This window comes from Heterodontus francisci, chromosome 6, assembly GCF_036365525.1.
Source record: "Heterodontus francisci isolate sHetFra1 chromosome 6, sHetFra1.hap1, whole genome shotgun sequence".
NCBI classification, from domain to species: domain Eukaryota; kingdom Metazoa; phylum Chordata; class Chondrichthyes; order Heterodontiformes; family Heterodontidae; genus Heterodontus; species Heterodontus francisci.
In genome coordinates this window covers 2,296,796-2,324,602 of record NC_090376.1, presented here as the reverse complement: position 1 = coordinate 2,324,602, position 27,807 = coordinate 2,296,796, and the positions used below count along the sequence as shown (strand labels likewise).

The 27,807-nt window shown below is 51.1% G+C and overlaps 1 protein-coding gene across 3 annotated transcripts; it reads left to right on the top strand.

Moving 5' to 3' along the window:
- LOC137371072 (uncharacterized) lies at positions 1–27,807 on the top strand. Of its 3 annotated transcripts, none has more exons than XM_068032973.1 (7): positions 1–75; positions 3,537–3,652; positions 4,657–5,777; positions 13,800–13,929; positions 18,994–19,100; positions 20,627–20,723; positions 25,627–27,807. In XM_068032973.1, the coding sequence occupies exons 2-7, from the start codon at positions 3,560–3,562 to the stop codon at positions 25,738–25,740; spliced, it is 1,662 nt and encodes a 553-aa protein (XP_067889074.1). In that variant the 5' UTR covers positions 1–75; positions 3,537–3,559; the 3' UTR covers positions 25,741–27,807. The 3 variants fall into 3 exon arrangements, with proteins under 3 accessions (XP_067889074.1, XP_067889075.1, XP_067889073.1); XM_068032974.1 differs by having other exon boundaries at positions 9–75; positions 3,525–3,652; XM_068032972.1 differs by lacking the exon at positions 1–75 and having other exon boundaries at positions 3,448–3,652.

Here is a 27,807-nt window from a genome sequence, read left to right as displayed (position 1 = left end):
GCGGGGACCAGGTTTGTTGCAAGGCCTTTTGCTGTTTCCGAGATTTTACCGACTGAATCAGGAGCCGGAGCTCAGGTCAGTGAGTGAGTGGGAGGGTGAGTGAGGGAGAGGGAGTGAGGGGGAGGGAGGGAGGGGGAGGGAGGGTGAGTGAGGGAGGGTGAGTGAGGGAGGGAGAGGGAGGGAGGGTGAGTGAGGGCGAGTGAAGGAGAGGGAGGGAGGGCGAGTGAAGGAGAGGGAGGGAGGGCGAGTGAAGGAGAGGGAGGGTGGGTGAGTGAGGGTGGGTGAGGGAGAGGGAGGGAGTGAGGGCGAGTGAAGGAGAGGGAGGGAGGGCGAGTGAAGGAGAGGGTGAGTGAAGGAGAGGGGGGGAGGGAAGGAGAGGGAGGGCGGGCGAGTGAAGGAGAGGGAGGGAGGTGGAGGGAGGGCGAGTGAAGGAGAGGGAGGGAAGGAGAGGGAGTGAAGGAGAGGGAGGGAGGGCGAGTGAAGGAGAGGGAGGGAAGGAGAGGGAGGGAGGGCGAGTGAGAGGGAGGGTGAGTGAGGGAGGGTGAGTGAGGGAGGGTGAGTGAGTGAAGGAGAGGGAGGGTGAGTGAGTGAGGGGGGAGGGTGAGTGAGTGAGGGGGGGAGGGCGAGTGAGTGAGGGGAGGGAGGGCGAGTGAGTGAGGGAGAGGGAGGGAGGGTGAGTGAGGGAGGGCGAGTGAAGGAGAGGGAGGGAGTGAGGGCGAGTGAAGGAGAGGGAGGGAGTGAGGGCGAGTGAAGGAGAGGGAGGGAGTGAGGGCGAGTGAAGGAGAGGGAGGGAGGGCGAGTGAAGGAGAGGGAGGGAGGGCGAGTGAAGGAGAGGGAGGGCGGGCGAGTGAAGGAGAGGGAGGGGGAGGGAGGGCGAGGGAAGGAGAGGGAGGGAGGGCGAGGGAAGGAGAGGGAGGGAGGGCGAGTGAAGGAGAGGGAGGGAGGGCGAGTGAAGGAGAGGGAGGGCGGGCGAGTGAAGGAGAGGGAGGGGGAGGGAGGGCGAGTGAAGGAGAGGGAGGGAGGTGGAGGGAGAGGGAGGGAAGGAGAGGGAGTGAAGGAGAGGGAGGGAGGGCGAGTGAAGGAGAGGGAGGGAGAGGGAGGGAAGGAGAGGGAGGGAGGGCGAGTGAGAGTGAGGGAGGGTGAGTGAGGGAGGGTGAGTGAGGGAGGGTGAGGGAGGGAGGGTGAGGGAGGGAGGGAGAGGGAGGGAGAGGGAGGGAGGGTGAGTGAGTGAAGGAGAGGGAGGGTGAGTGAGTGAGGGGGGAGGGTGAGTGAGTGAGGGGGGAGGGCGAGTGAGTGAGGGGAGGGAGGGCGTGTGAGTGAGGGAGAGGGAGGGAGGGCGAGTGAGGGAGAGGGAGGGAGGGCGAGTGAAGGAGAGGGAGGGAGTGAGGGCGAGTGAAGGAGAGGGAGGGAGTGAGGGCGAGTGAAGGAGAGGGAGGGAGTGAGGGCGAGTGAAGGAGAGGGAGGGAGGGCGAGTGAAGGAGAGGGAGGGAGGGCGAGTGAAGGAGAGGGAGGGAGGGAAGGAGAGGGAGGGAAGGAGAGGGAGGGAGGGCGAGTGAAGGAGAGGGAGGGAAGGAGAGGGAGGGAGGGAGGGCGAGTGAAGGAGGGCGAGTGAAGGAGAGGGAGGGAGGGCGAGGGAGGGAGGGCGAGGGAGGGAGGGCGAGGGAGGGAGGGCGAGGGAGGGAGGGCGAGGGAGGGAGGGCGAGGGAGGGAGGGTGAGGGAGGGAGAGGGAGGGAGGGTGAGTGAGTGAAGGAGAGGGAGGGCGAGTGAGTGAGGGGAGGGAGGGCGAGTGAGTGAGGGGAGGGAGGGCGAGTGAGTGAGGGAGAGGGAGGGAGGGCGAGTGAGTGAGGGAGAGGGAGGGAGGGCGAGTGAAGGAGAGGGAGGGCGGGCGAGTGAAGGAGAGGGAGGGCGGGCGAGTGAGAGTTGCATCATCAGCCATGAACATAATGAATGGCGAGCAGGCTCGAATGGCCGAATGGCCTACTCCTATTTTCTATGTTTCTATGAAGGGGAGGGAGGGAGAGTGAGTGAAGGGGAGGGAGGGAGAGTGAGTGAATTAAGGGGGAGGGGGGGAGAGAGTGAGTGAGTGAGGGGGGGGAGAGAGTGAGTGAGGAGGGAGAGAGAGTGAGTGGGGGGGAGGAAGTGAGGGGAGGAGAGTGAGGGGGGAGAGAGAGTGTGAGTGAGGGGGGAGAGAGAGTGTGAGTGAGGGGGGAGAGAGAGTGTGAGTGAGGGGGGAGAGAGAGTGTGAGTGAGGGGGGAGAGAGAGTGTGAGTGAGGGGGGAGAGAGAGTGTGAGTGAGGGGGGAGAGAGTGAGTGAGTGAGGGGGGAGAGAGTGAGTGAGTGAGGGGGGAGAGAGTGAGTGAGTGAGGGGGGAGAGAGTGAGTGAGTGAGGGGGGAGAGTGTGAGTGAGTGAGGGGGGAGAGTGAGTGAGTGAGGGGGGAGAGTGAGTGAGTGAGGGGGGAGAGTGAGTGAGTGAGGGGGGAGAGTGAGTGAGTGAGGGGGGAGAGTGAGTGAGTGAGGGGGAGAGTGAGTGAGTGAGGGGGGAGAGTGAGTGAGTGAGGGGGGGAGAGTGAGTGAGTGAGGGGGGGAGAGTGAGTGAGTGAGGGAGGGGGAGATGGAGAGAGTGAGTGGGGGGGGAGATGGAGAGAGTGAGTGGGGGGGGGGAGATGGAGAGAGTGAGTGGGGGGGGGAGATGGAGAGAGTGAGTGGGGGGGGGGGGGAGATGGAGAGAGTGAGTGGGGGGGGGAGGAGATGGAGAGAGTGAGTGGGGGGGGGAGATGGAGAGAGTGAGTGGGGGGGGGAGATGGAGAGAGTGAGTGGGGGGGGGGGAGATGGAGAGAGTGAGTGGGGGGGGGGGAGATGGAGAGAGTGAGTGGGGGGGGGAGATGGAGAGAGTGAGTGGGGGGGGGAGATGGAGAGAGTGAGTGGGGGGGGGAGATGGAGAGAGTGAGTGGGGGGGGGGAGATGGAGAGAGTGAGTGGGGGGGGGAGATGGAGAGAGTGAGTGGGGGGGGGAGATGGAGAGAGTGAGTGGGGGGGGGAGATGGAGAGAGTGAGTGGGGGGGGGGAGATGGAGAGAGTGAGTGGGGGGGGGAGATGGAGAGAGTGAGTGGGGGGGGGAGATGGAGAGAGTGAGTGGGGGGGGGAGATGGAGAGAGTGAGTGGGGGGGGGAGATGGAGAGAGTGAGTGGGGGGGGAGATGGAGAGAGTGAGTGGGGGGGAGATGGAGATGGAGAGAGTGTGTGGGGGAGATGGAGATGGAGAGAGTGTGTGGGGGAGTTGGGGGGGGGAGAGGGAGTGATGGGGGAGAGGGGGTGAGGGGGGAGAGAGAGAGAAGGGGTGAGGGAGGAAGAGAGGGAGTGGGGGGGATGAGAGAGAGGGAGTGATGCGGAGAGAGTGGGCGGTATATTATTGCAGGGGGTGGATTGGGGGAGGAGGTGGATTGGGGCGGGGCGTTTTGGAGCACTAATCCTCGGCTCTAATGCTGCCCCTTCCTGCTTGGCTTGTCGATCTTACTGAAAGTCCAGCTCTGCTTCCAGCTCCCAGCTGCTCCAGAGGAGAGATGTTTGCCGAAGAGGATTGGAACGATGATATAGAAGCCAGGGCTCTGAGTAAAGCTGTCTTTGACAAGTCTTCACACTGCATTGCTGAGCTGGTGAGTAGGGAAATCCCTTGCTTCAGGCACAGTGGGAAGTCATTGAAAATCTGATATCTTTCCTCAGCGTGCTATGTCACATAAAAACAGAAAATGCTGGAAATACTCAGCAGGCTTGGCAATGTCTGTGGAGAGAGAAACATTTAATGTTTCAGGGCACTGATGTGTACCTTGACCTGAAACGTGAACAGATGCTGGCACGCTGTGTCATAGACTGGACTCGTTTCCACATAGAGTGTCCTGTGCTCCAGGAGGGAGGCTGAGAGTGACTCTTTCCTTGGCACAGATACTTCCTGGGGGTTGAATGCAGGGAGGGCTGAGAATGGAAAAGAGATGAAACCTTGCGTCAGGAAAAATAGCATAGCACTGGAGGAGGCCATTCAGAACTTGAAGCTCTTCTATTTGTGGCTGATCTCACTTTGCTTCATATCCTGATGGTTTTTGTTGGATAAAGGTATCAGTCTCAGTCTTGAAAACTCCAATTGACCCTCAACATCCACAATCTTTTGGGGGTGGGGGGGGGGGGGGAGTTCCAGATTTTCTCCCCTTTGTGTGAAGTGCTTCCTGACATCACTCCTAAACGACTGGTGTAATTTTAAGGTTTTGCTCCCTTATTCTGGACTGCTGCTGCCCCTCCCCCCGTCCCCCCCCCTCTTATTTTGGGACGCAGCGTCTGAGTAATTTGAGACATGACGTGTGGTAATTGGAGTGAGCTTGGGAGGAACAGGTGACATTGGACCCATGATTCCCAAAGCTCTCGACCACTGTGGATTTTCCTCACCTCATGTCTGGGCATGTTGTCGACTAATTGATCAAGATGAATCGCTGTGATTGGTCAACTCCATTATCATTGTCATGTGACTGCCAGGGTGATAGAAGGTGGACTCGATGGTCCGTGGTCTTTAATTGGCTAGTTATTTCAATGTTCCTTATAGCTTGGATTTATCGTGTTGAGAATCAACATGTTGAGGGCAGACACTGACAGTAACTCTCATTATCCACAGAATGTTAAATCACCTGGCGGGAAGAAGAAACAGAGGCTTCTGCAAACGCTGCGGGCTCTCTCTATGGCAGGAGTGCCTGATTGGAACCCAGGAGGAGCACGGTCCAACCCTGAGTGTGGCACAGCAAAGAAAACTGGGGGGAAAAACAAGAGGAAAAAGAGGAGGGCCCGAGGAAAGGGGGAGGGTGAGGAGACAGTGGGTGTGTGCCCGTCTAAACAGGATATGGGGAAGGGAAGTGGAGCTTCTTTAAAATCACCATCTGGTCAGCCTGACTCAGGAAAGGAAAACCAGAGGAGAATGGCAGGATGTAAGGAAATCGGGCACTTACAGGCTGGCAGTATGGAGCTGAAGGAAGGGCCCTCAGCCCCTCGGCACAAGATCCTGAAGGCAAGTGGCCTGGAAAGTAATCCGGGACAGGGAACCCTCAGCCGCAAGCAGTGGAGGAACAGAATGAAAAACAAACAGAGGAACAAAAACAAGTTCCGACCCACAGAAACCCCTCCAGCAGAGAGTGGAGGGACAGCGGAGGAGAGGATTGAATGTGACAGGACTCTGAAAAAATCAGTACCTGAACAGGATGAAGGGAAAAGTGTTCCAGACAGACGTGAACCTAAAATAAAAAGAAGGAAGATACAGGGAGAAGAGGGTAATGAACCAACGGCAAAGACAGTCTCTCAGACCAGCACTGGAAAAACAATCAACCACAACAAGAGAACTAGGAGTCAAAACCAAAAGAGCGAGACAGCGTCAAACAGCAAGAAGACCAGGAGGAAAGGACCAGGTGAAGAGACCATGATTGCTGAGTGCAGGAACTGTATCCCAGGAATGCCTGGTCCACTGGCCAGAGTCTCGCCACCTACTGTGGGGGTTAACGAATTGGGTCACCTTAGCCCATCCACTGACCGCTCAGCAGCTCTGAGAACCAAGATGGAAGAGCGCCTGAAATCTGCCCGCTTCCGTTACATCAATGAGCAGCTGTACACCTCAAGCAGCAAAGAGGCTAAGAGGCTATTCACACAAGACAAGAACGCCTTTGAACTTTACCACCGAGGCTTCACGGCACAGATAGAGCGCTGGCCCGAAAATCCGGTTAACCGCATCATTCAGTACATCAGAAATAGGTGCGGCCAAGGGGGATTGGGATGCTGGGGTGGAGGGTAGTGCAGAGGAGGGAGAAGGGCTGGAGCAGGGCGGAGGGAAGGAGGGAGAGGGGCTGGAGCGGGGAGCGAAGGTGGGAGAGGGGCTGGAGCGGGATGGGGAGGAGGGAGAGGGGTGGGAGGGGAGGAAGGAGAGGGGCTGGAGTGGGTAGAGGAGGAGGGTGACCATACAAACATGGAGCAGAAGTAGACCATTCAGCCCATCGAGCCTGCTCCGCCATTTAATAAGATCATGGCTTATCTGTTTCTGTCTCGAATTCCATGCTCCCATCTACCCCCCGATAATCTTTGATTCAAAGAACAAAGATAATTACAGCACAGGAACAGGCCCTTCGGCCCTCCAAGCCTGCGCCGATCCAGATCCTCTCTCTAAACATGTCGCCTATTTTCTAAGCTTCTGTATCTCTTTTCTTCCTGCCCATTCATGTATCTGTCTAGATACATCTTAAAAGACTCCATCGTGCCCGCATCTACCACCTCCGCTGGCAATGCGTTCCAGGTGCCCACCACCCTCTGCGTAAAGAACTTTCCACGCATATCCCCCCTAAACTTTTCCCCTTTCACTTTGAACTCGTGTCCTCTAGTAATTGAAACCCCCACTCTGGGAAAAAGCTTCTTGCTATCCACCCTGTCTATACCTCTCATGATTTTGTACACCTCAATCAGGTCCCCCCTCAACCTCCGTCTTTCTAATGAAAATAATCCTAATCTACTCAACCTCTCTTCATAGCTAGCGCCCTCCATACCAGGCAACATCCTGGTGAACCTCCTCTGCCCCCTTTCCAAAGCATCCACATCCTTTTGATAATGTGGCGACCAGAACTGTACGCAGTATTCCAAATGTGGCCGAACCAAAGTCCTATACAACTGTAACATGACCTGCCAACTCTTGTACTCAATGCCCCGTCCGATGAAGGAAAGCATGCCGTATGCCTTCTTGACCACTCTATTTACCTGCGTTGCCACCTTCAGGGAACAGTGGACCTGAACACCCAAATCTCTCTGGACATCAATTTTCCCCAGGACTTTTCCATTTACTGTATAGTTCACTCTTGAATTGGATCTTCCAAAATGCATCACCTCGCATTTGCCCTGATTGAACTCCATCTGCCATTTCTCTGCCCAACTCTCCAATCTATCTATATTCTGCTGTATTCTCTGACAGTCCCCTTCACTATCTGCTACTCCACCAATCTTAGTGTCGTCTGCAAATTTGCTAATCAGTCCACCTATACTTTCCTCCAAATCATTAATGTATATCACAAACAACAGTGGTCCCAGCACGGATCCCTGTGGAACACCACTGGTCACACGTCTCCATTTTGAGAAACTCCCTTCTACTGCTACTCTCTGTCTCCTGTTGCCCAGCCAGTTCTTTATCCATCTAGCTAGTACACCTTGGACCCCAAGCGCCTTCACTTTCTCCATCAGCCTGCCATGGGGAACCTTATCAAACGCCTTACTGAAGTCCATGTATATGACATCGACAGCCCTTCCGTCATCAATCAACTTTGTCACTTCCTCAAAGAATTCTATTAAGTTGGTTAGACATGACCTTCCCTGCACAAAACCATGTTGCCTATCACTGATGAGCCCATTTTCTTCCAAATGGGAATAGATCCTATCCCTCAGTATCTTCTCCAGCAGCTTCCCTACCACTGACGTCAGACTTACCGGTCTATAATTTCCTGGATTATCCCTGCTACCCTTCTTAAACAAGGGGACAACATTAGCAATTCTCCAGTCCTCCGGGACCTCACCCGTGTTTAAGGATGCTGCAAAGATATCTGTTAAGGCCCCAGCTATTTCCTCTCTCGCTTCCCTCAGTAACCTGGGATAGATCCCATCCGGACCTGGGGACTTGTCCACCTTAATGCCCTTTAGAATACCCAACACTTCCTCCCTCCTTATGCCGACTTGACCTAGAGTAATCAAACATCTGTTCCTAACCTCAACATCCGTCATGTCCCTCTCCTCGGTGAATACCGATGCAAAGTACTCGTTTAGAATCTCACCCATTTTCTCTGAGTCCAAGCATAACATTCCTCCTTTGTCCTTTAGTGGGCCAATCCTTTCTCTAGTTACCCTCTTTCTCCTTATATATGAATAAAAGGCTTTGGGATTTTCCTTAACCCTGTTTGCTAAAGATATTTCATGACCCCTTTTAGCCCTCTTAATTCCTCGTTTCAGATTGGTCCTACATTCCCGATATTCTTTCAAAGCTTCGTCTTTCATCAGCCGCCTAGACCTTATGTATGCTTCCTTTTTCCTCTTAGCTAGTCTCACAATTTCACCTGTCATCCATGGTTCCCTAATCTTGCCATTTCTATCCCTCATTTTCACAGGAACATGTCTCTCCTGCACTCTAATCAACCTCTCTTTAAAAGCCTCCCACATATCACATGTGGATTTACCTTCAAACAGCTGCTCCCAATCTACATTTCCCAGCTCCTGCCGAATTTTGGTGTAGTTGGCCTTCCCCCAATTTAGCACTCTTCCTTTAGGACCACTCTCGTCTTTGTCCATGAGTATTTTAAAGCTTACGGAATTGTGATCACTATTCCCAAAGTAGTCCCCTACTGAAACTTCAACAACCTGGCCGGGCTCATTCCCCAACACCAGGTCCAGTATGGCCCCTTCCCGAGTTGGACTATTTACATACTGCTCTAGAAAACCCTCCTGGATGCTCCTTACAAATTCTGCTCCATCTGGACCTCTAACATTAAGCGAATCCCAGTCAATGTTGGGAAAATTAAAATCTCCTATCACCACCACCCTGTTGCTCCTACATCTTTCCATAATCTGTTTACATATTTGTACCTCTATCTCACGCTCGCTGTTGGGAGGCCTGTAGTACAGCCCCAACATTGTTACCGCACCCTTCCTATTTCTGAGTTCTGTCCATATTGCCTCACTGCTCGAGTCCTCCATAGTGCCCTCCTTCAGCACAGCTGTGATATCCTCTTTGACCAGTAATGCAACTCCTCCACCCCTTTTACCTCCCTCTCTATCCCGCCTGAAGCATCAATATCCTGGGATATTTAGTTGCCAATCATGCCCTTCCCTCAACCAAGTCTCAGTAATAGCAATAACATCATACTCCCAGGTACTAATCCAAGCCCTAAGTTCATCTGCCTTACCAACTACACTTCTTGCATTAAAACAAATGCACCTCAGACCACCAGTCCCTTTATATTCATCATCTGCTCCCTGCCTGCTCTTCCCCTTAGTCACACTGACTTCATGATCTAGTTTCTTACAGGCTTTTGTTACTACCTCCTCACTGTCAACTGACCTCAATTGGTTCCCATCCCCCTGCCACATTAGTTTAAACCCTCCCCAACAGCGTTAGCAAAAGCACCTCCAAGGACATTGGTTCCAGTCCGGCCCAGGTGTAGACCGTCCAATTTGTAATAGTCCCACCTCCCCCAGAACCGGTCCCAATGTCCCAAAAATCTGAACCCCTCCTTCCTGCACCATCTCTCAAGCCACGCATTCATCCTGACTATTCTTTCATTTTTACTCTGACTATCACGTGGCACTGGTAGTAATCCTGAGATTACTACCTCTGAGGTCCTACTTTTTAACTTGGCTCCTAACTCCCTAAACTCTGCTTGTAGGACCTCATCCCGTTTTTTACCTATATCATTAGTGCCTATGTGCACAATGACAACTGGCTGTTCACCCTCCCCCTTTAGAATGTTCTGCAGCCGATCTGAGACATCCCTGACCCGTGCACCTGGGAGGCAACATACCATTCGGGAGCCTCGTTTTCGACCACAGAACCGCCTGTCTACTCCCCTTACAATCGAATCCCCTACGACTATAGCCCTTCCACTCTTTTTCCCGCCCTTCTGAGCAGCAGAGCCAGCCACGGTGCCATGGACCTGGCTACTGCTGCCTTCCCCTGGTGAGCCATCTCCCTCAACAGTATCCAAAACGGTATACTTGTTTTGGAGGGAGATGACCGCAGGGGACTCCTGCGCTGCCTTCCTGCTCTTTCTCTGCCTTTTGGTCACCCATTCCCTTTCTCCCTCAGCAATCCTAATCTGCGGTGTGACCAGTTCACTAAACGTGCTATCCACGACCTCCTCAGCATCGCGCATGCTCCAAAGTGAGTCCATCCGCAGCTCGAGAGCCGTCATGCGGTCTAACAAGAGCTGCAGCTGGGCACACTTCCTGCACGTGAAGGAGACAGGGTCATCAGCCATGTCCCTGAGCTCCCACATTGAGCAAGAGGAGCATGATACGGGTCTGAGATCTCCTGCCATTTTTAATCTTAAGTTTAAACTTAGTTAAATGAAAAAGGAACGAAAAGTTTTTACCAATCACAATAAAACCAGAGAAATCGAAAAAGCCTTACCTTATAAACACCCCACCGAGTCCTTTTTTTTTTGGTTAGAGGAGGAGGGCGGGTGGGAGACACTACAAGTGTGGTGTCTCGGGTTCAGAAACCGCCCAAATATATAGTGTTTTACTTACCCAGCAGCCCCCTGGCCTCCGCCGAAAAACAAAAGGAAATTAAATTTACTTTCAAACTGACTTTCCCAGCTGCTCACTCGCTCACACGCTGCTCCCGAAAAAGCTGCTGCACTGAAAGGGGATTCCTTTGCCTAACAAGAATCTATCTACCTCCGCCTTAATATTCAATGATCCCGCCTCCACCACCTTCTGAGGCAGAGAGTTCCAAAGTCTCACAAACCTCTGAGAGAGAAAATTTCTCCTCATCTCTGTCCTAAAAGGGCGACCTCTCATTTTCAAACAGTGCCCCCTAGTTCTGGATTCAAGCACAAGAGGAAACATCCCCTCGACGTTCACCCTGTCAAGACCGTTCAGGATTTTATACACTTCAATCAAGTTTCCCCTCACTCTTCTAAACTCCTGTGACAACAAGCCCAGTCTGTCCAACCTTTCCTCATAAGACAACCTGCTCATTCCAGATATCAATCTAGTAAATCTCCTCTGAACCACCTCCAACGCATTCACATCCTTCCTTAAATAAGGAGACCAAAACTGCACACAGTGTTCGAGATGTGGTCTCACCAATGCCTGTATAACTGAAACATAACATCCTTACTTTTATTTTCAGTTCCTCTGGTAATAAAGGATAACATTCTATTAGCCGTCTTTATTACTTGCTGTACCTGTATATACTTTTGTGACTCATGCACTAGAACCCCTAGATCCCTCTGCACCTCGGAATTCTGCAGTCATTCTCTGTTTTGAGTAATACTCTGCTTTTTTATTCTTACTGCCAAAGTGAACAACTTCACATTTTCCCACATTATACTCCATCTGCCAGATTTTTGTCCACTCGCTCAACCTATCTATATCTGTCTGCAACTTCCTTATGTCCTCTTCACAACATACTTTTCTGCCTATCTTTGTGTCATCTGCAGATTTAGCTACCATGCCTCCCCTCATCTAAATCATTGATATAAATTGAAAAAAGGTGAGGCCCCAGCATAAACCCCTGCGGGACTCCACTCCTCACATCCTGCCAATCAGAAAAGGACCCATTTATGCATACTCTCAGTTTTCTGACAGCCAGCCAATTTTCTATCCATGCTAATATGTTACCCCCTAAACCATGAGATCCTACTTTGCGCAATAACCTTTTATGTGGCACCTTGTCAAATGCCCTCTGGAAATCCAAGTACAGTACATCAACAGGCTCCCCTTTATCCACAGCGCATGTTACTCCTTCAAAGAACCCAGTAAATTGGTTTAAACATGATTTCCCTTTCACAACCATGCTGACTATTCCCGATTACCTTGAGTTTTTCTAAGTGCCCAGCTATAGCCTCCTAAATGATCGATTCTGACACCTTCCCCGCGACAAACGTCAAGCTAACTGGCCTATAGTTACCTGTTTTCTGCCTTCCCCCCCACCCCCCCCCTTTGAATAGAGGGGTTATATTTGCGACTTTCCAGTCTGATGGAACCTTTCCAGAATCTAGCGAATTTTGAAAAATTAACACCACACATCTATTACCACATTAGCCACTTCTTTTAAGACCCTATGATGAAGTCCATCAGGACCCCGGGACTTGTCGGCCCACAGCTCCATCGGTTTGGTCAGTACCGCCTCCCTGGTGATTGTAATTTCACCAAGTTCCTCTCTTCCTTCCACCTCCTGATTTACAGCTATTACTGGAATGTTTTTGGTATCATCTATAGTGAAGACAGAAGCAAAAATATTTGCTCATTTCATTCTGCCATTTCCCTATTGTCTACTATTAACTCCACATTCTCACTCTCTAGAGGACCAACACTCACTTTACTTATTCTTTTCCTTTTTACATACCTGTAGAAACGCTTGCTATTCATTTTTTACATTTCTAGCTAGCTTCCTCTCATCCTCTAATTTCTTTCTCCTGATTAACCTTTTAGTCATTCTGTGCCATTCTTCTGACCTGCCACTCATCTTTGCACAATTATATGCTTTTTCCTTAAGTTTTATGCTTCCCTTAACTACTTTAGTTAACCATGGATGGTGGGTCCTCCCCTTAGAATTTTTCTTTATAGCAGGAATATACTTATCCTGAGTTTTCTGAAATATCCCTTAAATGTCTGACACTGCTTCTCTATTGATCTATCACCTAGCCAAGTAACCCAGTTCACTTCAGCTAGTTCAGCTTTCATGCCCACATAGTTGCTCCTATTTGTTTCAAATACTAGTCTTAGACCCACTCCTCTCTCTTTCAAACTGGATGTAAAATTCAATCATATTGTGATCGCTGCTACCTAGAGGTGCCTTTACTCTGAGGTCATTAATTAATCCTGTCACATTACACAATACCAAGTCTAATATAACCTGCTCTCTGGTTGCTTCCAGAACGTGCTGCTCTAAGAAACTATCTCGAAAGCATTCCTTGAACTCCTCATCCAGGCTACTATTGGCAATCTGATTTTAACCAGCTTATATGTAGATTAAAATCACCCATGATTGTTGCCGCCCTTTATCAGAAGCACCCAATATTTCTTCTTGGATACTTTGTCCTACATTGTGGTTACTGTTAGGGGGCCTGTAGACCACTCTCACCAGTGACTTCTTTCCCCTACTATTCCTCATCTCCACCCAAACCGATTCTACATCCTGATCTCCTGAACCAAGGTCATCGCTAACAATTGGACCAATGCCATTCTTGATTAACAGTGTTACCCCTCCACCTTTACCTAGCTTCCTATTCTTCTTGAATATTATATACACCTCAATATTGAGGACCCAATCCTTGTCATTCTGCAGCCATGTCTCTGTAAAGGTTATCAGATCGTATTTATTTACTTCAATACTTAAGGCTTGAGGGGCTGAATGGCCTCTTCCTGTTCCTCTGCTAAACTCAGTGATGTGGATTTAGTTCTCAGAGAAAGTGGAGAGTATTAATAGAGCCTGGACAGCATTCAAAGGGGATTGGGGAATGTGGGGATATGGTGGGAAGTTTGGGATGCTTGATATGGGGTGGGACTGGGGACATGGTAAGACAGTGAGGTTTACTGATCACCTACACTCACTAAGATGTGGCTGACTCTGGGATACCTATCAACTAGTACTGTCTGTATTCATTGCTCATGTGCAGGCAGAGTGTGTCAGCAAGACATTGAACATTGTAGGAGGGAAAGGACATCACAGTCAAGATCAGTCCTTCCTGCATGTGGGATCCACAGTAGTTTCCCAGCAGGGGTGATGGATTGCGATGGCGCACAGGAACCCTGGCTTATTTCCCCAGCCTGGCTCAGCACAGACCTAGGATTAAACCTGAGACATTCAGATGTGTTTGGCTCAGTACCAAATAGGTGTGTATCCCTCCACCACTGGGAACAGCGGGAAGGGGTTTAACAGGATTTTGTGTTCTCATGTAGATTGGAAGCTACACACAGAACTGAGCGGCCGGTCCCTGGTGTAAATTGTTGAGGACTTAGTTATATGTGTCGTTTCGATGAAGGTCCAGCTGACCTCTAACCTCCCTTTAAATGCTCTCACAGACCGTCCTCTGCCGTTGTGGCTGATTTTGGTTGTGGTGACTGTAAAATCGCTCGGAGCGTGAGCAACAAGGTTTACTCGTTTGACTTGGTGGCGCTGACTGAACACGTGACTGTGTGTGACATGGCGAGTGTAAGTATTGGTGGTGCTAGTTCTGCTTATCAGAGCCTGGGAGTACCATCTACCGAAAGGAAGTGGGAGTGGAGACAGCAGAATTCTTTCAATCTTCCCTAGATACCCGGGAAGGTTCCAGAGGGTTGCAGAGTGGTTAATGTGACACACTTATTCAAGAAAGGGTGTAAGAGCATTCCTAATAACTTCAAGCTGGTCAGTTTAATATCAGTAGTTATTGTTTTAGAAACAATAATCGGAAAAAATCAACAGGCACTTTGAGAGGTTTTAGTTAATTAATGAGAACCAGCATGATGAAGTAATAGAGAAGGTTGATGAAGGGAATGCGGTGGATGTTGTCTATATGGATTTTAAGAGAGCCTTTGACAAAGTACCACATAAAAGGCTAGTTAACAAAATTGAGGATCATGGATTAGGAGGGTCAGTGTCCAAATGGATTTTTAAAAAAATTGGTTTCAGGATACAAAACAGCGAGTCATGGTAAATACTTGTTCAGACTGGAGGATTTTAGACAGTGGTGTTCCCTAAGGGTCAGTGCTGGGACCACTGCTTTTATTTTAATGTCTATAAATGACTTGAATATAGAGTAAAATTTCAAAATTTGTTGATGTCACCGAACTTGGAGGTGATAACCAACATAGATAGGCTAGCAGAATGGGCAGACGAGTGACGGATGGAATTTAATACAGACAAGCATGAGGTGATGCATTTTGGCAGAAGGAATAGGGAGAAGCAATATATACTTAACGACACAGTTCTAAAGAGTGTGCAGGAACAGAGGGACCTGGGGGTGCATATACATCGATATTTGAAGGTGGCAGGACATATTGAGAGAGTGGTTAGTAAAGTATATGGGATCTTGGGATTCATAAATAGAGGCATTGAGTACAAAAGCAGGGAAGTTATGCTGAACCTTTATAAAGCTCTGGTTAGGATCCAACTAGAGTATGGTATCCAATTCTGGTTACCACAATTTAGGAAGGATGTGAGTGTCCTTGAGAGGGTGCAGAGGAGAATGGTTCCAGGGATGAGGGAATTGAGCTACAAGGTTAGGTTGGAGATGCTGGAGTTGTCTCCTTGGAGCAAAGGAGATTGAGGCGAGATTTGATAGAAGCGTACAAGATTCTGACAGATTGTCTACCTTGTGTAAAAGAAAAAACTGTTCCCAGTAGTTGATAGTACAAGGACTAAGGGACACCATTTTAAGGTTTAGGGCAGGAAATGCAGGGGGGATGTGAAGAAGACCTTTTTTATGCAGCGACTGGTAATGGCCTGGAACTCGCTGCCTATAAGAGTAGTGGATGCCCACTTGAGGGGAATAAACGTGCAGGCCTATGGGGATAGGGTGGGGTAATAGGACTGATTGGATTGCTCTACACATCACCGGCATTGACTTGATGCAATGAATGGCCTACTTCTGTGCCATAATTTTTCTATGATTGCTCTCGAACATGGGCTGTGCCTGAGACCCTGCCCACCTCTCCTCTGAGATGGGATTTTCCCAGAGGTAGTGGCACGGCGGTGGGGTTGGGATGTGGTGGTAGGGGTCCCACTTTGTCACTGATTCCCGCTTCCCTCTGGTCCTGGTGTGCTCATGATTTCCCCTCACTCTCCGCTTCTGGTTTGTTCCTGATTCCCTTCTCCCACTGGTCCTGGTGTGCTCCTGATTTCCCCGGTAACCAGTTGTGCCATAAGTTGGAGATTTTTCCATTGCTAACCACATCCTGACCACAAAGACTGACCTTTCCCGTCGCAGCAACACATAACTGTGAGCTGAGGGATAGAGAAAATCAGGAGAACACTGGGACCGGAGGGAGAGGGGTATCGGGAACAAACTGGAAGTGGAGGGAGAGGGGAAATCCGGAAGAAACCAGGACCAGAGGGAGAGGGGAAATCAGGAGCACACTGGGACTGGAAGGAGCGGGAATATCAGAAACAAATTGGAAGCAGAGGGAGAGGGGAATCGGAAACAAACCGGAAGTGGAGGGAGAGGGGAAATTAGGAGCACACTGAGTGCTCAGACTGTCTTCACCCTGCATGTGTTGCTGGGACGGGAAAGCTCAGTCTTTGTGATCAGGATGTGGTTAGCAATGGAAAAATCTCTAACATAAGGCACAACTGGTTACCAGAGTAACATTATCTTTTTATTACATTATGTTTCTCCAATTGCACTTTTCTTTGGCAGCTGCAGTAGTCTATGGGTGGGCTTTAGGACCCAGGGCAGTGAGTCTCAAGTTCCCACCCCAAGTGACGATTGGTTGTGTGAGCTGGACATTGAATACTAACAGGCTATTCGCTGTCGAAGAGTAGCATAAACACCATCCTTTCCCCCCTTGGCCTTCAGCCACATGTTTTTTGGGAATGATGAGAAATAGTAACCTGGCTATTTATGTGCCTCACCCTTACTGAGGATTCTGAGGTGAATTGTAGCACTCCCCAACTCATCTTCCAGTTAACCAGGCACATACTGACTGACTGTCAGTGCGGGACTCAGTCCCACACTGGTCTGGGCTGTCCCCTACCCTGGGCGTTGTTCCCCCCACTCCCCGCAGGCTGTCCCCCACCCTGGGCAGTGTTCCCCCACTCCCCGCAGGCTGTCCCCCACCCTGGGTGGTGCTCCCCCACTCCCGGCGGGCTGTCCCCCACCCTGGGCAGTGTTCCCCCACTCCTGGCAGGCTGTCCCCCACCCTGGGCGGTGCTCCCCCACTCCCGGCGGGCTGTCCCCCACCCTGGGCAGTGCTCCCCCACTCCCCGCAGGCTGTCCCCCACCCTGGGCAGTGTTCCCCCACTCCCCGCAGGCTGTCCCCCACCCTGGGCGGTGCTCCCCCACTCCCGGCGGGCTGTCCCCCACCCTGGGCAGTGTTCCCCCACTCCCGGCAGGCTGTCCCCCACCCTGGGCGGTGTTCCCCCACTCCCGGCAGGCTGTCCCCCACCCTGGGCGGTGTTCCCCCACTCCCCGCAGGCTGTCCCCCACTCCCCGCAGGCTGTCCCCCACCCTGGGCGGTGTTCCCCCACCCTGGGCGGTGTTCCCCCACTCCCGGCGGGCTGTCCCCCACTCCCGGCGGGCTGTCCCCCACCCTGGGCGGTGTTCCCCCACTCCTGGCGGGCTGTCCCCCACCCTGGGCGGTGCTCCCCCACTCCCGGCGGGCTGTCCCCCACCCTGGGCGGTGCTCCCCCACTCCCGGCGGGCTGTCCCCCACCCTGGGCGGTGCTCCCCCACTCCCGGCGGGCTGGTCATTTTCTCACTGAGTAATGGAAGGAGTTTCTGGGCTGTTGGTTCACTGAAGCACAGGAGGATTGCAAATGTTATACCTTTGTTCAAAAATGGGAGAAGGATAAACCTGGCAATTACAGGTTAGGTACTTTAATCTTGGTGGGGAATCTATCAGCAACTTGGGCAAGCATGGGGTAATAATGGAGAGGCAGCACAGATTTGTTCGGGGAAATTGTGTTTGACTAACTGGATTGAGTTTTTGGATGAGCTAAGAGGGTGGATGAGGGCAGTGTGATTGATGTGTATATGGACTTTCAAAAGGCGTTTGTTAAAATATCACATAATAGACACAGGAAAATTGAAGCTCACGGGATAAATGAGGCAGCAGCAGCCTGGATACAGAATTGGCTAAAGAATAGAAAACAGAGTTGTGGTGAATGACTGTTACTCGGACTGGAGGGAGGTACACGGTGGAGTTCCCCAATTATCAGCACTGCTGTTTTTGATATACATTAATGACATGGTCTTGCAGATGTGCAAAACTTAGAATAGTAAACAGTGAGGAAGATTGTAACAGACTTCAAAAGGACAGAGAGGCTGGTGGAATGAGTGGACATATTACAGATGATTTTCAACAGAGAAAAATGTGAGGTGATAAATTTTAGTGAGAAGAATGAGGAGAGACAATACAAGCTAAATGGTAGAACATGGGTGCTGGAACAGAGAGTCCTGAGGGTGTTTGTGCACAAATCTCTAAGGTGGCAGGACAAATTAACAAAGCAGTTAATAAAGTACATGGGATCATGCCATTTATAAATAGAGGCATAGAGTACAAAAGCTAGGAAGTTATGCTGAACCTTTATACAACAGTAGTTTGACCCCAGCTGGAGTATTGTGTCCAATTCTGGGCACTGCACTTTCAGAAGGATGTGAAGGCATTGGAAACTGTGCAGAGGAGATTTGCTAGAATGTTTCCAGGGATGAGCAATTACAGTTAGGTGGAAAGACTGGAGAAACTGGGTGGTTCTCCTTCGAGCAGAGAAGGCTAAAAGGAAATAGCTGTCAATGGCTGAAGGGTCGAAACCAGAGGACACCGATTTAATGTGTTTGGCAAAAGAACCAAAGGCGACATGAGGAAAGACCTTTTTATGCACTGAGTGGTTAGGATTTGCAATGCACTGCCTAAGTGTGTGGTGGATACAGATTCAAGAGTAGCTTTCAAAAGGGAATTTGATAAATAGGGGTACAGTAGAATAGTGGCTTTGTAATGGGATTAGTAAACCAGAGCCCTGGATTCATGCTCTGAAAGCATGAGTTCAAGTCCCACCTCAGCAGCTGGGGAAATTAAGTTCAATTAAATAAATCTGGAATAAATCTAGTCTCAGTAATGGTGACCGTGAAACTACCAGATTGTCATTAAAAAAAACCATCTGGTTCACTAATGTCCTTTAGGGAAGGAAATCTACCGTCCTTACCCAGTCTGACCTATATGTCAATCCAGACCCGGAGCAATGTGGTGACTCTTAATTGTCCTCTGAAATGGCCGAGGAAACCATTCAGTTGTATTCAAAAGGTGGCTTACTGCCTTCTTGAGGACAGTTAGGGATGGGCAATAAATGGTCTTGCCAACAATGCCCACATCTGGTTCATGAATAAAAAAACATGGAGAAAAAATTGCAGGGATTTGGAGAAAGAGCAGGGGAGTGGGACTAACTGGATTGCTGTTCCAAAGACTCAATGGGCTGAATGGCCTCCTTCTGTGCTGTAGTATTCTATTGTCCTATGAGATGATATTCACAGGAACTGATGCTCCTTTTTACATCTTGCTGTGTTTGCTTATGCTCCTATAGGTTCCCCTCTCTGTTGAGTCGGTTGATATTGTGGTCTTCTGTCTTTCACTGATGGGGACCAACCTCCTGGATTTCCTGGCAGAGGCCAGTCGAGTCCTCAAACTGGGGTAAGGGCTGTTGGTCACATTATTAGTCTATTTCATTGAACATAAGTTCCTTGGACTCACCTATACCTTCCCAATCCCTCCCCCAAAAGCGCTCATGTGCACCTCCATAAAGAACTTGTATTTTTATAATGTTGTGCACAACCTCAGGACAGCCCAAAGGGCTTTACAGCCAATGAAATACTTTGTTTTGAAGTGTAGTCACTGTTATAATGTAAGAGGTTTGGGTTCAGAGTAGCTTTGGCAGAGACCCAGGACCAGGTTCTCAGTTAGTGAATGGTGCTCTGTATGGGAAGAATAGTGGGGAATGGAACCTGTCCCAGGAAAGGAAAACCAGTATCATTGCTTCAGGGCTGGTGTGAGATACTGAGCAAAGCAACAGAGGATAGACATGGAATAAAGACAGCAATCCTACAGCAACAGAGCAGGTACAATCTGTAGCAACCCGCGGAATTTCATCTCCTGAATAAATAAGGGAAAACTATAAAGAGGAGGAGTTTCTCTGGATGAACTATGATGCCTTTTATTCTAATTGCCTTCCTGGGAAGTGATTTAGCTGGGTGGAGGAAAGGACTAGAGATCGAGGCCCTGGGCTCAAATCTAGAACCTCAGCAGGAAGCTGGCAATCCTCAGTTGCTCCTCACACTGTTCCTCAAACCACCCGTTGAAGGCGCTGAGCCTCATTCTGACCAATCACAAGTGAGTTTGCTGATGTTGAGTAAACTGCTGGTGTGATCAGTAAATGGAATAGCAGTGATGGAGCTCAACAGGCCAGAATGTTAGCAGTACTCGGAGGATTAGATTGAGACAAATTTGCACAAACTAGCTTTGTATCTAGAAGGTTATGGGTTGATTTGAGCTATTTTATGATTTTTGGAAGGGGTTGATAGATTTGGGTGGCACAGTGGTGCAGTGGTTAGCACCTCAGCCTCACAGCTCCAGGGACCTGGGTTCAATTCTGGGTACTGCCTGTGTGGAGTTTGCAAGTTCTCCCTGTGACCGTGTGGGTTTCCGCGGGTGCTCCAGTTTCCTCCCACCTCCAAAGACTTTCAGGTGATAGGTAAATTGGCCATTGTAAATTGCCCCTAGTGTAGGTAGGTGGTAGGGAATATGGGATTACTGTAGGGTTAGTATAAATGGATGGTTCTTGGTTGGCACAGGCTCGGTGGGCTGAAGGGCCTGTTTCAGTGCTGTATCTCTAAATAAAAAAGAAATAAAAATTAGATAGAGAGAGACTTTCCTCGCTGGTGAGGGGGAATCTAGAGCGAGGAGATATAACCTTAAAATCAGAGCCAGGCCATTAAGTAGAGCAGCTGAAAGTGACCCAGGGGGATGGGAGGGTATGGGGGACAGGGAAAGTGTGACAGAGGGGTGGAGAGGTGAGCGGACGAGTGTGATTGGACAGCGGGGGAGAATAGCAAGAGTGACCTGGAGCAGGTTTTTGAGAATGATCTAGGACTGACATGGCTGCGCGAGAGGGTCAGAGTTGGTGCAAGACTTGACTCTTCTTGTGTCACGCTGTTTGACAGGGGAATTCTGAAGATTGCTGAAGTGGCCAGCAGATTTGGAGATGTTCGGAATTTCACCAACGTCCTGGGATCTCTCGGCTTCAAGATGATTTCAAAGGTAATGTTTAAATCTACAATTTATTTTAATTTGTGAGGTTGGGGGTAAGGGGATGTGTGAAGAAAAGGGAATGAGAAAAAAGGATGAACAATATCTGTGGAATTGGGCTTCTCCCCATAAGTGTGGTCACTGGAGTGAGCGGAGATTGTTGGAAGGAAATCTTATATCTACTGACTGATCTCCCGGGCTTTGCACATGGGGTGTCATAGCCAGGTTTGGAGTTCAGAGTCACTGGGATTGAAGGTTGGATTAATTGGACCAGGGCCTCGGACCCAGTTTAGTCCCCAGTCAGATGTCAGGCATTCTGTCCTGATTGGCTAACGCATGGGAATTAATCATGGGCAGTCCTGTGGAATTTGCAGGCCAGCAGCCCAGCCTAACAGGATACTTGCTGAAGTCAGAGTTGGAGGGTGAGGTAAGGCAGGGGTAGAGGAGGGGGTGGGTAAGCAGGGGGAGGTGTGGAAAGGATGAAGGCTGCAAAATGAGAAGGAGGGTGGGGAGTGGGGGGCGAGTGGGGGGGGGGAGGAGGAGGCTAGTGGGGGGGGTGGGAGGGGGCGAGTGGGGGGGGAGAGAGGGTGGGAGGAGGCGAGTGGGGGGGGAGAGAGGCGAGTGGGGGGGGAGAGAGGGTGGGAGGAGGCGAGTGGGGGGGGAGAGGGTGGGAGGAGGCGAGTGGGGGGGGAGAGGGTGGGAGGAGGCGAGTGGGGGGGGAGAGGGTGGGAGGAGGCGAGTGGGGGGGGAGAGGGTGGGAGGAGGCGAGTGGGGGGGGGAGAGGGTGGGAGGAGGCGAGTGGGGGGGGAGAGAGTGGGGGGGGAGAGAGGGTGGGAGGAGGCGAGTGTGGGGGGAGAGAGGGTGGGAGGAGGCGAGTGTGGGGGGAGAGAGGGTGGGAGGAGGCGAGTGTGGGGGGAGAGAGGGTGGGAGGAGGCGAGTGTGGGGGGAGAGGGTGGGAGGAGGCGAGTGGGGGGGGGAGAGGGTGGGAGGAGGCGAGTGGGGGGGGTAGAGGGTGAGAGGAGGCGAGTGGGGGGGGTAGAGGGTGAGAGGGGGTGGGAGGAGGCGAGAGGGTGGGAGGAGGCGAGAGGGTGGGAGGAGGCGAGAGGGTGGGAGGAGGCGAGGGGGTGGGAGGAGGCGAGAGGGGGTGGGAGGAGGCGAGAGGGGGTGGGAGGAGGCGAGAGGGGGTGGGAGGAGGCGAGAGGGGGTGGGAGGAGGCGAGAGGGGGTGGGAGGAGGCGAGAGGGGGTGGGAGGAGGCGAGAGGGGGTGGGAGGAGGCGAGAGGGGGTGGGAGGAGGCGAGAGGGGGTGGGAGGAGGCGAGAGGGGGTGGGAGGAGGCGAGAGGGGGTGGGAGGAGGCGAGAGGGGGTGGGAGGAGGCGAGAGGGGGTGGGAGGAGGCGAGAGGGGGTGGGAGGAGGCGAGAGGGTGGGGAGGAGGCGAGAGGAGGCGAGTGGGGGGGGGAGAGAGGGTGGGGAGGAGGCGAGAGGAGGCGGGTGGGGAGGAGGCGAGAGGGTGGGGAGGAGGCGAGTGGGGGGGGGAGAGAGGGTGGGGAGGAGGCGAGAGGGTGGGGAGGAGGCGAGTGGGGGGGGGGAGAGAGGGTGGGAGGAGGCGAGTGGGGGGGGGAGAGAGGGTGGGAGGAGGCGAGTGGGGGGGGAGAGAGGGTGGGAGGAGGCGAGTGGGGGGGGGGAGAGAGGGTGGGAGGAGGCGAGTGGGGGGGAGAGAGGGTGGGAGGAGGCGAGTGGGGGGGAGAGAGGGTGGGAGGAGGCGAGTGGGGGGGGGAGAGAGGGTGGGAGGAGGCGAGTGGGGGGGGGGAGAGGGTGGGAGGAGGCGAGTGGGGGGGGGGAGAGGGTGGGAGGAGGCGAGTGGGGGGGGGGAGAGGGTGGGAGGAGACGAGTGGGGGGGGGAGAGGGTGGGAGGAGGTGAGTGGGGGGGGGAGAGGGTGGGAGGAGGCGAGTGGTGGGGGGGAGGGTGGGAGGAGGCGAGTGGGGGGGGGGAGGGTGGGAGGAGGCGAGTGGGGGGGGGGAGAGGCGAGTGGGGGGGGGGAGGGTGGGAGGAGGCGAGTGGGGGGGGGGGGGGGAGAGGCGAGTGGGGGGGGAGGGTGGGATGAGGCGAGGGTGGGAGGGGGCGAGTGGGGGGAGGAGGCAAGTAGGGGAGGGGGAGAGGCGAGTAGGGAGAGGGGGGGAAAGAGTGGTTGGGGGGGAGGCGAGTGGGGCTGACTGGTTGGGGGGTGGAAGAGTGTGGGGGTAAGAGTGGGGGGAGGAGATGATGAGTTGGGGGAAGGAGGGAGGAGGAGATGAGTGGGGGAGGGAGGAGCAGGGGGTGGCGAGTGGGGGGGAGGGAGGAGGAGGAGGCGAGTGGAGGGAGGAGGAGAGTGATGGGATGAGTGGTGGGGGGGAGGAAATGTTGGGGGTGGAGAGGGTGGGTGGCGGGAAGGAGGAGAGTGGGGGGGGGAGGATGTGAACCTGGTGAAGCTACATGCTAAACACCATAAGCAGCATGCAGTCGACTGAGCGAAGCGATCCCACAACTAACAGATCAGTCAAAGCTCTTCAGTCCTGCCACATCCTGTCATGAATGGTGGTCGACAATTAAACAACTTACAGGAGGTGGAAGCTCCACGAATATCCCCATCCTCAATAATGGGGAGCCTGGCAAATCAGTGCAATCATCTTCAGCCAGAAGAATCGGCTTCCTCTTGAGGTGTCCCAGCATCACAGATGCCAGTCTTCAGCTAATCTGATTCACTCCACGTGATATCAGAAATGGCTGACAGTACTGAATACTCCAAAGACTGTGGGCCCTGAAAACATCCCAGCTATAGTACTGCAGGCTTGTGCGGCACAACTAGCCACGCCCCGAGCCAAGCTGCTGTCGTCCAGCTACACACTGGCATCTACCCGACAATGTGGAAAATTGCCCGGGTATGTCCTGTCCACAAAATGCGGGACAAATCTAATCAGGCCAATTACCACCCCATAAGTGAGGTCTCTCATCAGCAAAGTGATGGAAGGTGTCGTCGACAGTGCTGTGAAGTGCCACTTAAGCAGCAATATCCTGCTCAGTGATGCTCAGTTTGGGTTCCGCCAGGGTCACTCAGCTCCTGACCTCATTACAGCCTTGGTCCAAACAGGGACAAAAGAGCTGAACTCAAGAGGTGAGGTAGAGTGACTGCCCTTGACATCAAGGCAGCATTTCACCGAGTATGGCATCAAGGAGCCCAAGCAAAACCGGAGTCAGTGGGAATCGGGAAAAACTCTGCTGGTTGGAGTCATACCTAGCACAAAGGAAGATGGTTGTGGTTGTTGGAAGTCAATCATCTCAGTCCCAGGACATGACTGCAGGAGTTCCTCAGGGTAGTGTCCTTGGCCCAACCATCTTCAGCTGCTTCATCAATGACCTTCCCTCCATCATAAGGTCAGAAGTGGGGATGTTTGCTGATGATTGCACAGTGTTCACCATTTGAGACTCCTCCGCCTGTGCCCGCAAGCAGCAAGACCTGGACAATACCAGGTCTTGGGCTGGTGAGTGGCAAGTAACATTTACGCCTCAAGTGCCAGGTAATGACGATCTCCAACAAGAGAGAATCTAACCATCTCCCCTTGACATTCAACGGCATTACCTTCGCTGAATCCCCCACCATCAACATCCTGGGGGGTTACCATTGACCAGAAACTGAACTGGAGCAGCCACATAAATGCTGTGGCTACAAAAGCAGGTCAGAGGCTGGGAATTCTGTGGCAAGTAACTCTCCTGACTCCCCAAAGCCTGTCCACCTACAAGGCATAAGTCAGGAGTGTGATGGAATACTCTCCACTTGCCTGGATGGGTGCAGCATTCGACAACATTCAAGAAACTTGACAAAATCCAGGACAAAGCAACCTGCTCTGTCAGCACCCCATGCACCACCTTCAATATTCACTCTCTCCACCGCTGACGCACAGTGGCAGCAATGTGTAACATCTACAAGATGCACTGCAGCAACTCACCAAGACCCCTGTGACACACCTTCCAAACCTGCGATCTCCACTACCGAAAAGGACAAGGGCAGCAGATGCATGGGAACACCACCACCTGTAACTTCCCCTCCAAGTCACACACCATCCTGACTTGGAACTGTATCGCTGTTCCTTCACTGTCGCTGGGTCAAAATCCTGGAGCTCCCTCCCTAACAGCACTGTGCGTGTAGTCACACCACATGGACTGCAGTGGTTCAAGAAGGCAGCTCACCACCACCACCACCACCTCAAGGGCAATTGGGGATGGGCAATAAATGCTGGCCTAGCCAGTGACAGTCACCCATGAAAGAATTTTTTTTTTAAAAACTGGATTTGAGAAGGGAGCAGAGTGGCTGATGTGTGTACAAGCTGAGGAGCTGGACTGAAGTCCGACAGTATCAGCACTCGAGGAGATGGAATAACAGCTGTGTGCCAGCTTCCCTTTATAAGTGTTGACGTAATATTTAACAGAAAAAGTCGACACAAAAATGTGACCAAAACACAAAACTGGAAGTGAAGGTTTGTAGACAGGAAGCGTGCACAGATTTTCACACAGCAGGCACTTGAAACTGCTCGTGTTTCCTGAACTTTCCACCATATTGGTGTTTGTTTGAAGCCAGAATCATGAGCAGCTCACGCCTGAGTTTGAAGCAAGCATTTCCACCCAGTCAGCAAGGGGGAAATCTGCTGCTCTTGTGTCAGGTCTGGGGGTGAGTGGGGGCCTCCAGTCTGGTGGAGAGGGTCTCTGGGAGTGTCTCCAGCCTCGGGGTGGGTAGGGGATTTTTCCAGTCTTGGGGTGGGGTGGTGGGGGAAGTTGGTGAGGGGAGGATCTCTGGAACCCTCAGTGCGTGAGGCGGCTGTCAGTAACTCCATGTTACATTGTGTGACGTTTACACAGATGTATGACTTGCTCCTTCCTATAGGACACAGAGAATAGCTACTTTTATCTATTTGACTTCAAGAAGAGCCGGTCTCCCCAGGAGAAAGATAAACTCCCCCAACTGCAGCTAAAGCCTTGCCTTTACAAAAAACGCTGAGACCCTCGGGAATGAGTGGACAAACTATGGAAGGAGCTGCGACGAGAAAATATCTTGGGCAGAAGTTACAAGTAAATGGAATAGTGATATTTCTCCTGAGGTGACGGGGAGGGAGTTTCACTGCAGATTTGTGTCACGTGGAAACTGAAGTGTGGGGAAAAAACATCCAGAGTTATTTTCCTGCCTTTTTAAAATGTGATTCTTTACTGAAATTTTGTATTGCCTCACAGAGCAGGCTGGACATAGACTGTACATATTGGAAGTGATGATCAGTCTGCGGGTGGAGCTGGGTACGCTTTTGGAATGAGTGATTTGACTGGAGTCTGCCGAGCTGCAGTTACTCTGCCTATGAATAATGTGAATATTTTGATATTTGTATTTTTGTAAAAAAGTGATGTCACCAAAAGGCTAAGTAAATAGCAGTGAGTGAGAAGAATGTTGTAATCTCTCTTCAACATGCTCTAGATTCTCTATAGCTCGGGTTTCCGTGAAACATCTAGTTTTAGTTTAGTTTAGAGATACAGCACTGAAACAGGCCCTTCGGCCCACCGAGTCTGTGCCGACCATCAACCACCCATTTATACTAATCCTACACGAATTCCATATTCCTACCACATCCCCACCTGTCCCTATACTTCCCTACCACCTACCTATACTAGGGGCAATTTATAATGGCCAATTTACCTATCAACCTGCAAGTCTTTGGCATGTGGGAGGAAACCCACACAGACACAGGGAGAACTTGCAAACTCCACACAGGCAGTACCCAGAATTGAACCCGGGTCGCTGGAGCTGTGAGGCTGCGGTGCTAACCACTGCGCCACTGTGCTGCCCAATCTGTTGTGCATTGTCTGTCTCCACTGCTACAAGACATCATGGGAAGATTCAGAAACATGAATAGTTTCCATATTGTTACGACCGACCGCTCCAGTCAAAGCCCTCAATCAAAATATACGATTCTGATTGTGGTGGGCGAAACACAGTTAATTCAATCCCATTCCTCCACAGATCGCCTAACATATCATTTAAAACTTTCCAAATTAAAGAAAGACCCAGCAAAATTGTACCACCTATTAACCCCTAAATGAGGCTAACCAAACCAGGTGTCTTTAAATCAACGAATTAACTGTTTAATTAGAAAAACTAAATTCTTAAACACTACTAAGACTTAGACAACATTTAAAATAGAAAAAATTGGAGTCCTTGCAAATTTACAGTCGAATGTCGCTTGAAGTCCTCACAGTCATCCAATGGGGAAAAAGGGTTCTTCAACAGTAGAACAGTCCGTAGTTTAATTCCAGCAGTAAGTGATGCTTTCCTTTTCCAGCGATGAATTTCACCAATTAACGACTTGCAAGCACTTTCATTAGAACCAATCTGACTTTAGAACTTTTGAGGGATAAAAGATTGTCACAGTCTAACTTCCCTTCCTTTGGTTTAAATTATCAGAGATCTCTGTTTCGGCTTGACTTTTTTAGAATTTTGAGATAATAAGTAAACAGACTAAATTCTATTCTCTTTCTTCAGTTGAAATGGGCTGAGAGCCCTTCTTTCAGGTGCTAACACACAGCTATCTGTTGATGTCCTCTGTTAGAATAGTCTGTTTGCACTATAAGCCAGTTCCAAATTAAATTGTAACAAATGTATCTCTTAATGATCAGTCCAAGTGGCTGTATCCAAGGCAACAAGAATGCACCCTTTGAATCGCAGTGTCTGAATGGCAGTATCCAAGGCAACGAGAATACACCACCTCAGTAACTCGTGAGGCCTGCTTATTCTTAAAGAAGTACTGATCCTTTGCTGTCTTAAAAACACCACATATTTCCAGGAGAGAACAAAAAGACAGGATCATGATAATATCACTCATTCCAATTTACTATTAATTTAAATGTTAAGCAATCTCTCATTGTTTGATATCAGATAAAAAAATTAATTTCGCAAATGCAGGAGATAAAAGAAGGAAATTATTGGCTTTCAAGTATCACAGTCACAAATAAATGAATCTGTACACCAGACGGGCTACTGATCTATCTCTTATCTTGGAACAGAATAAAAACAGTGCGTGTA

What these genes read in the sequence shown, in the direction of transcription:
- LOC137371072 (XM_068032972.1), top strand. Translation starts at nt 3,479, where the DNA reads ATGCTGCCCCTTCCTGCTTGGCTTGTCGATCTTACTGAAAGTCCAGCT. An exon ending in ATTCAGTACATCAGAAATAG is followed by an intron (nt 5,778 to 13,799) that starts GTGCGGCCAAGG and finishes ATGCTCTCACAG; the next exon opens with ACCGTCCTCTGCCGTTGTGG. An exon ending in CTGTGTGTGACATGGCGAGT is followed by an intron (nt 13,930 to 18,993) that starts GTAAGTATTGGT and finishes ATGCTCCTATAG; the next exon opens with GTTCCCCTCTCTGTTGAGTC.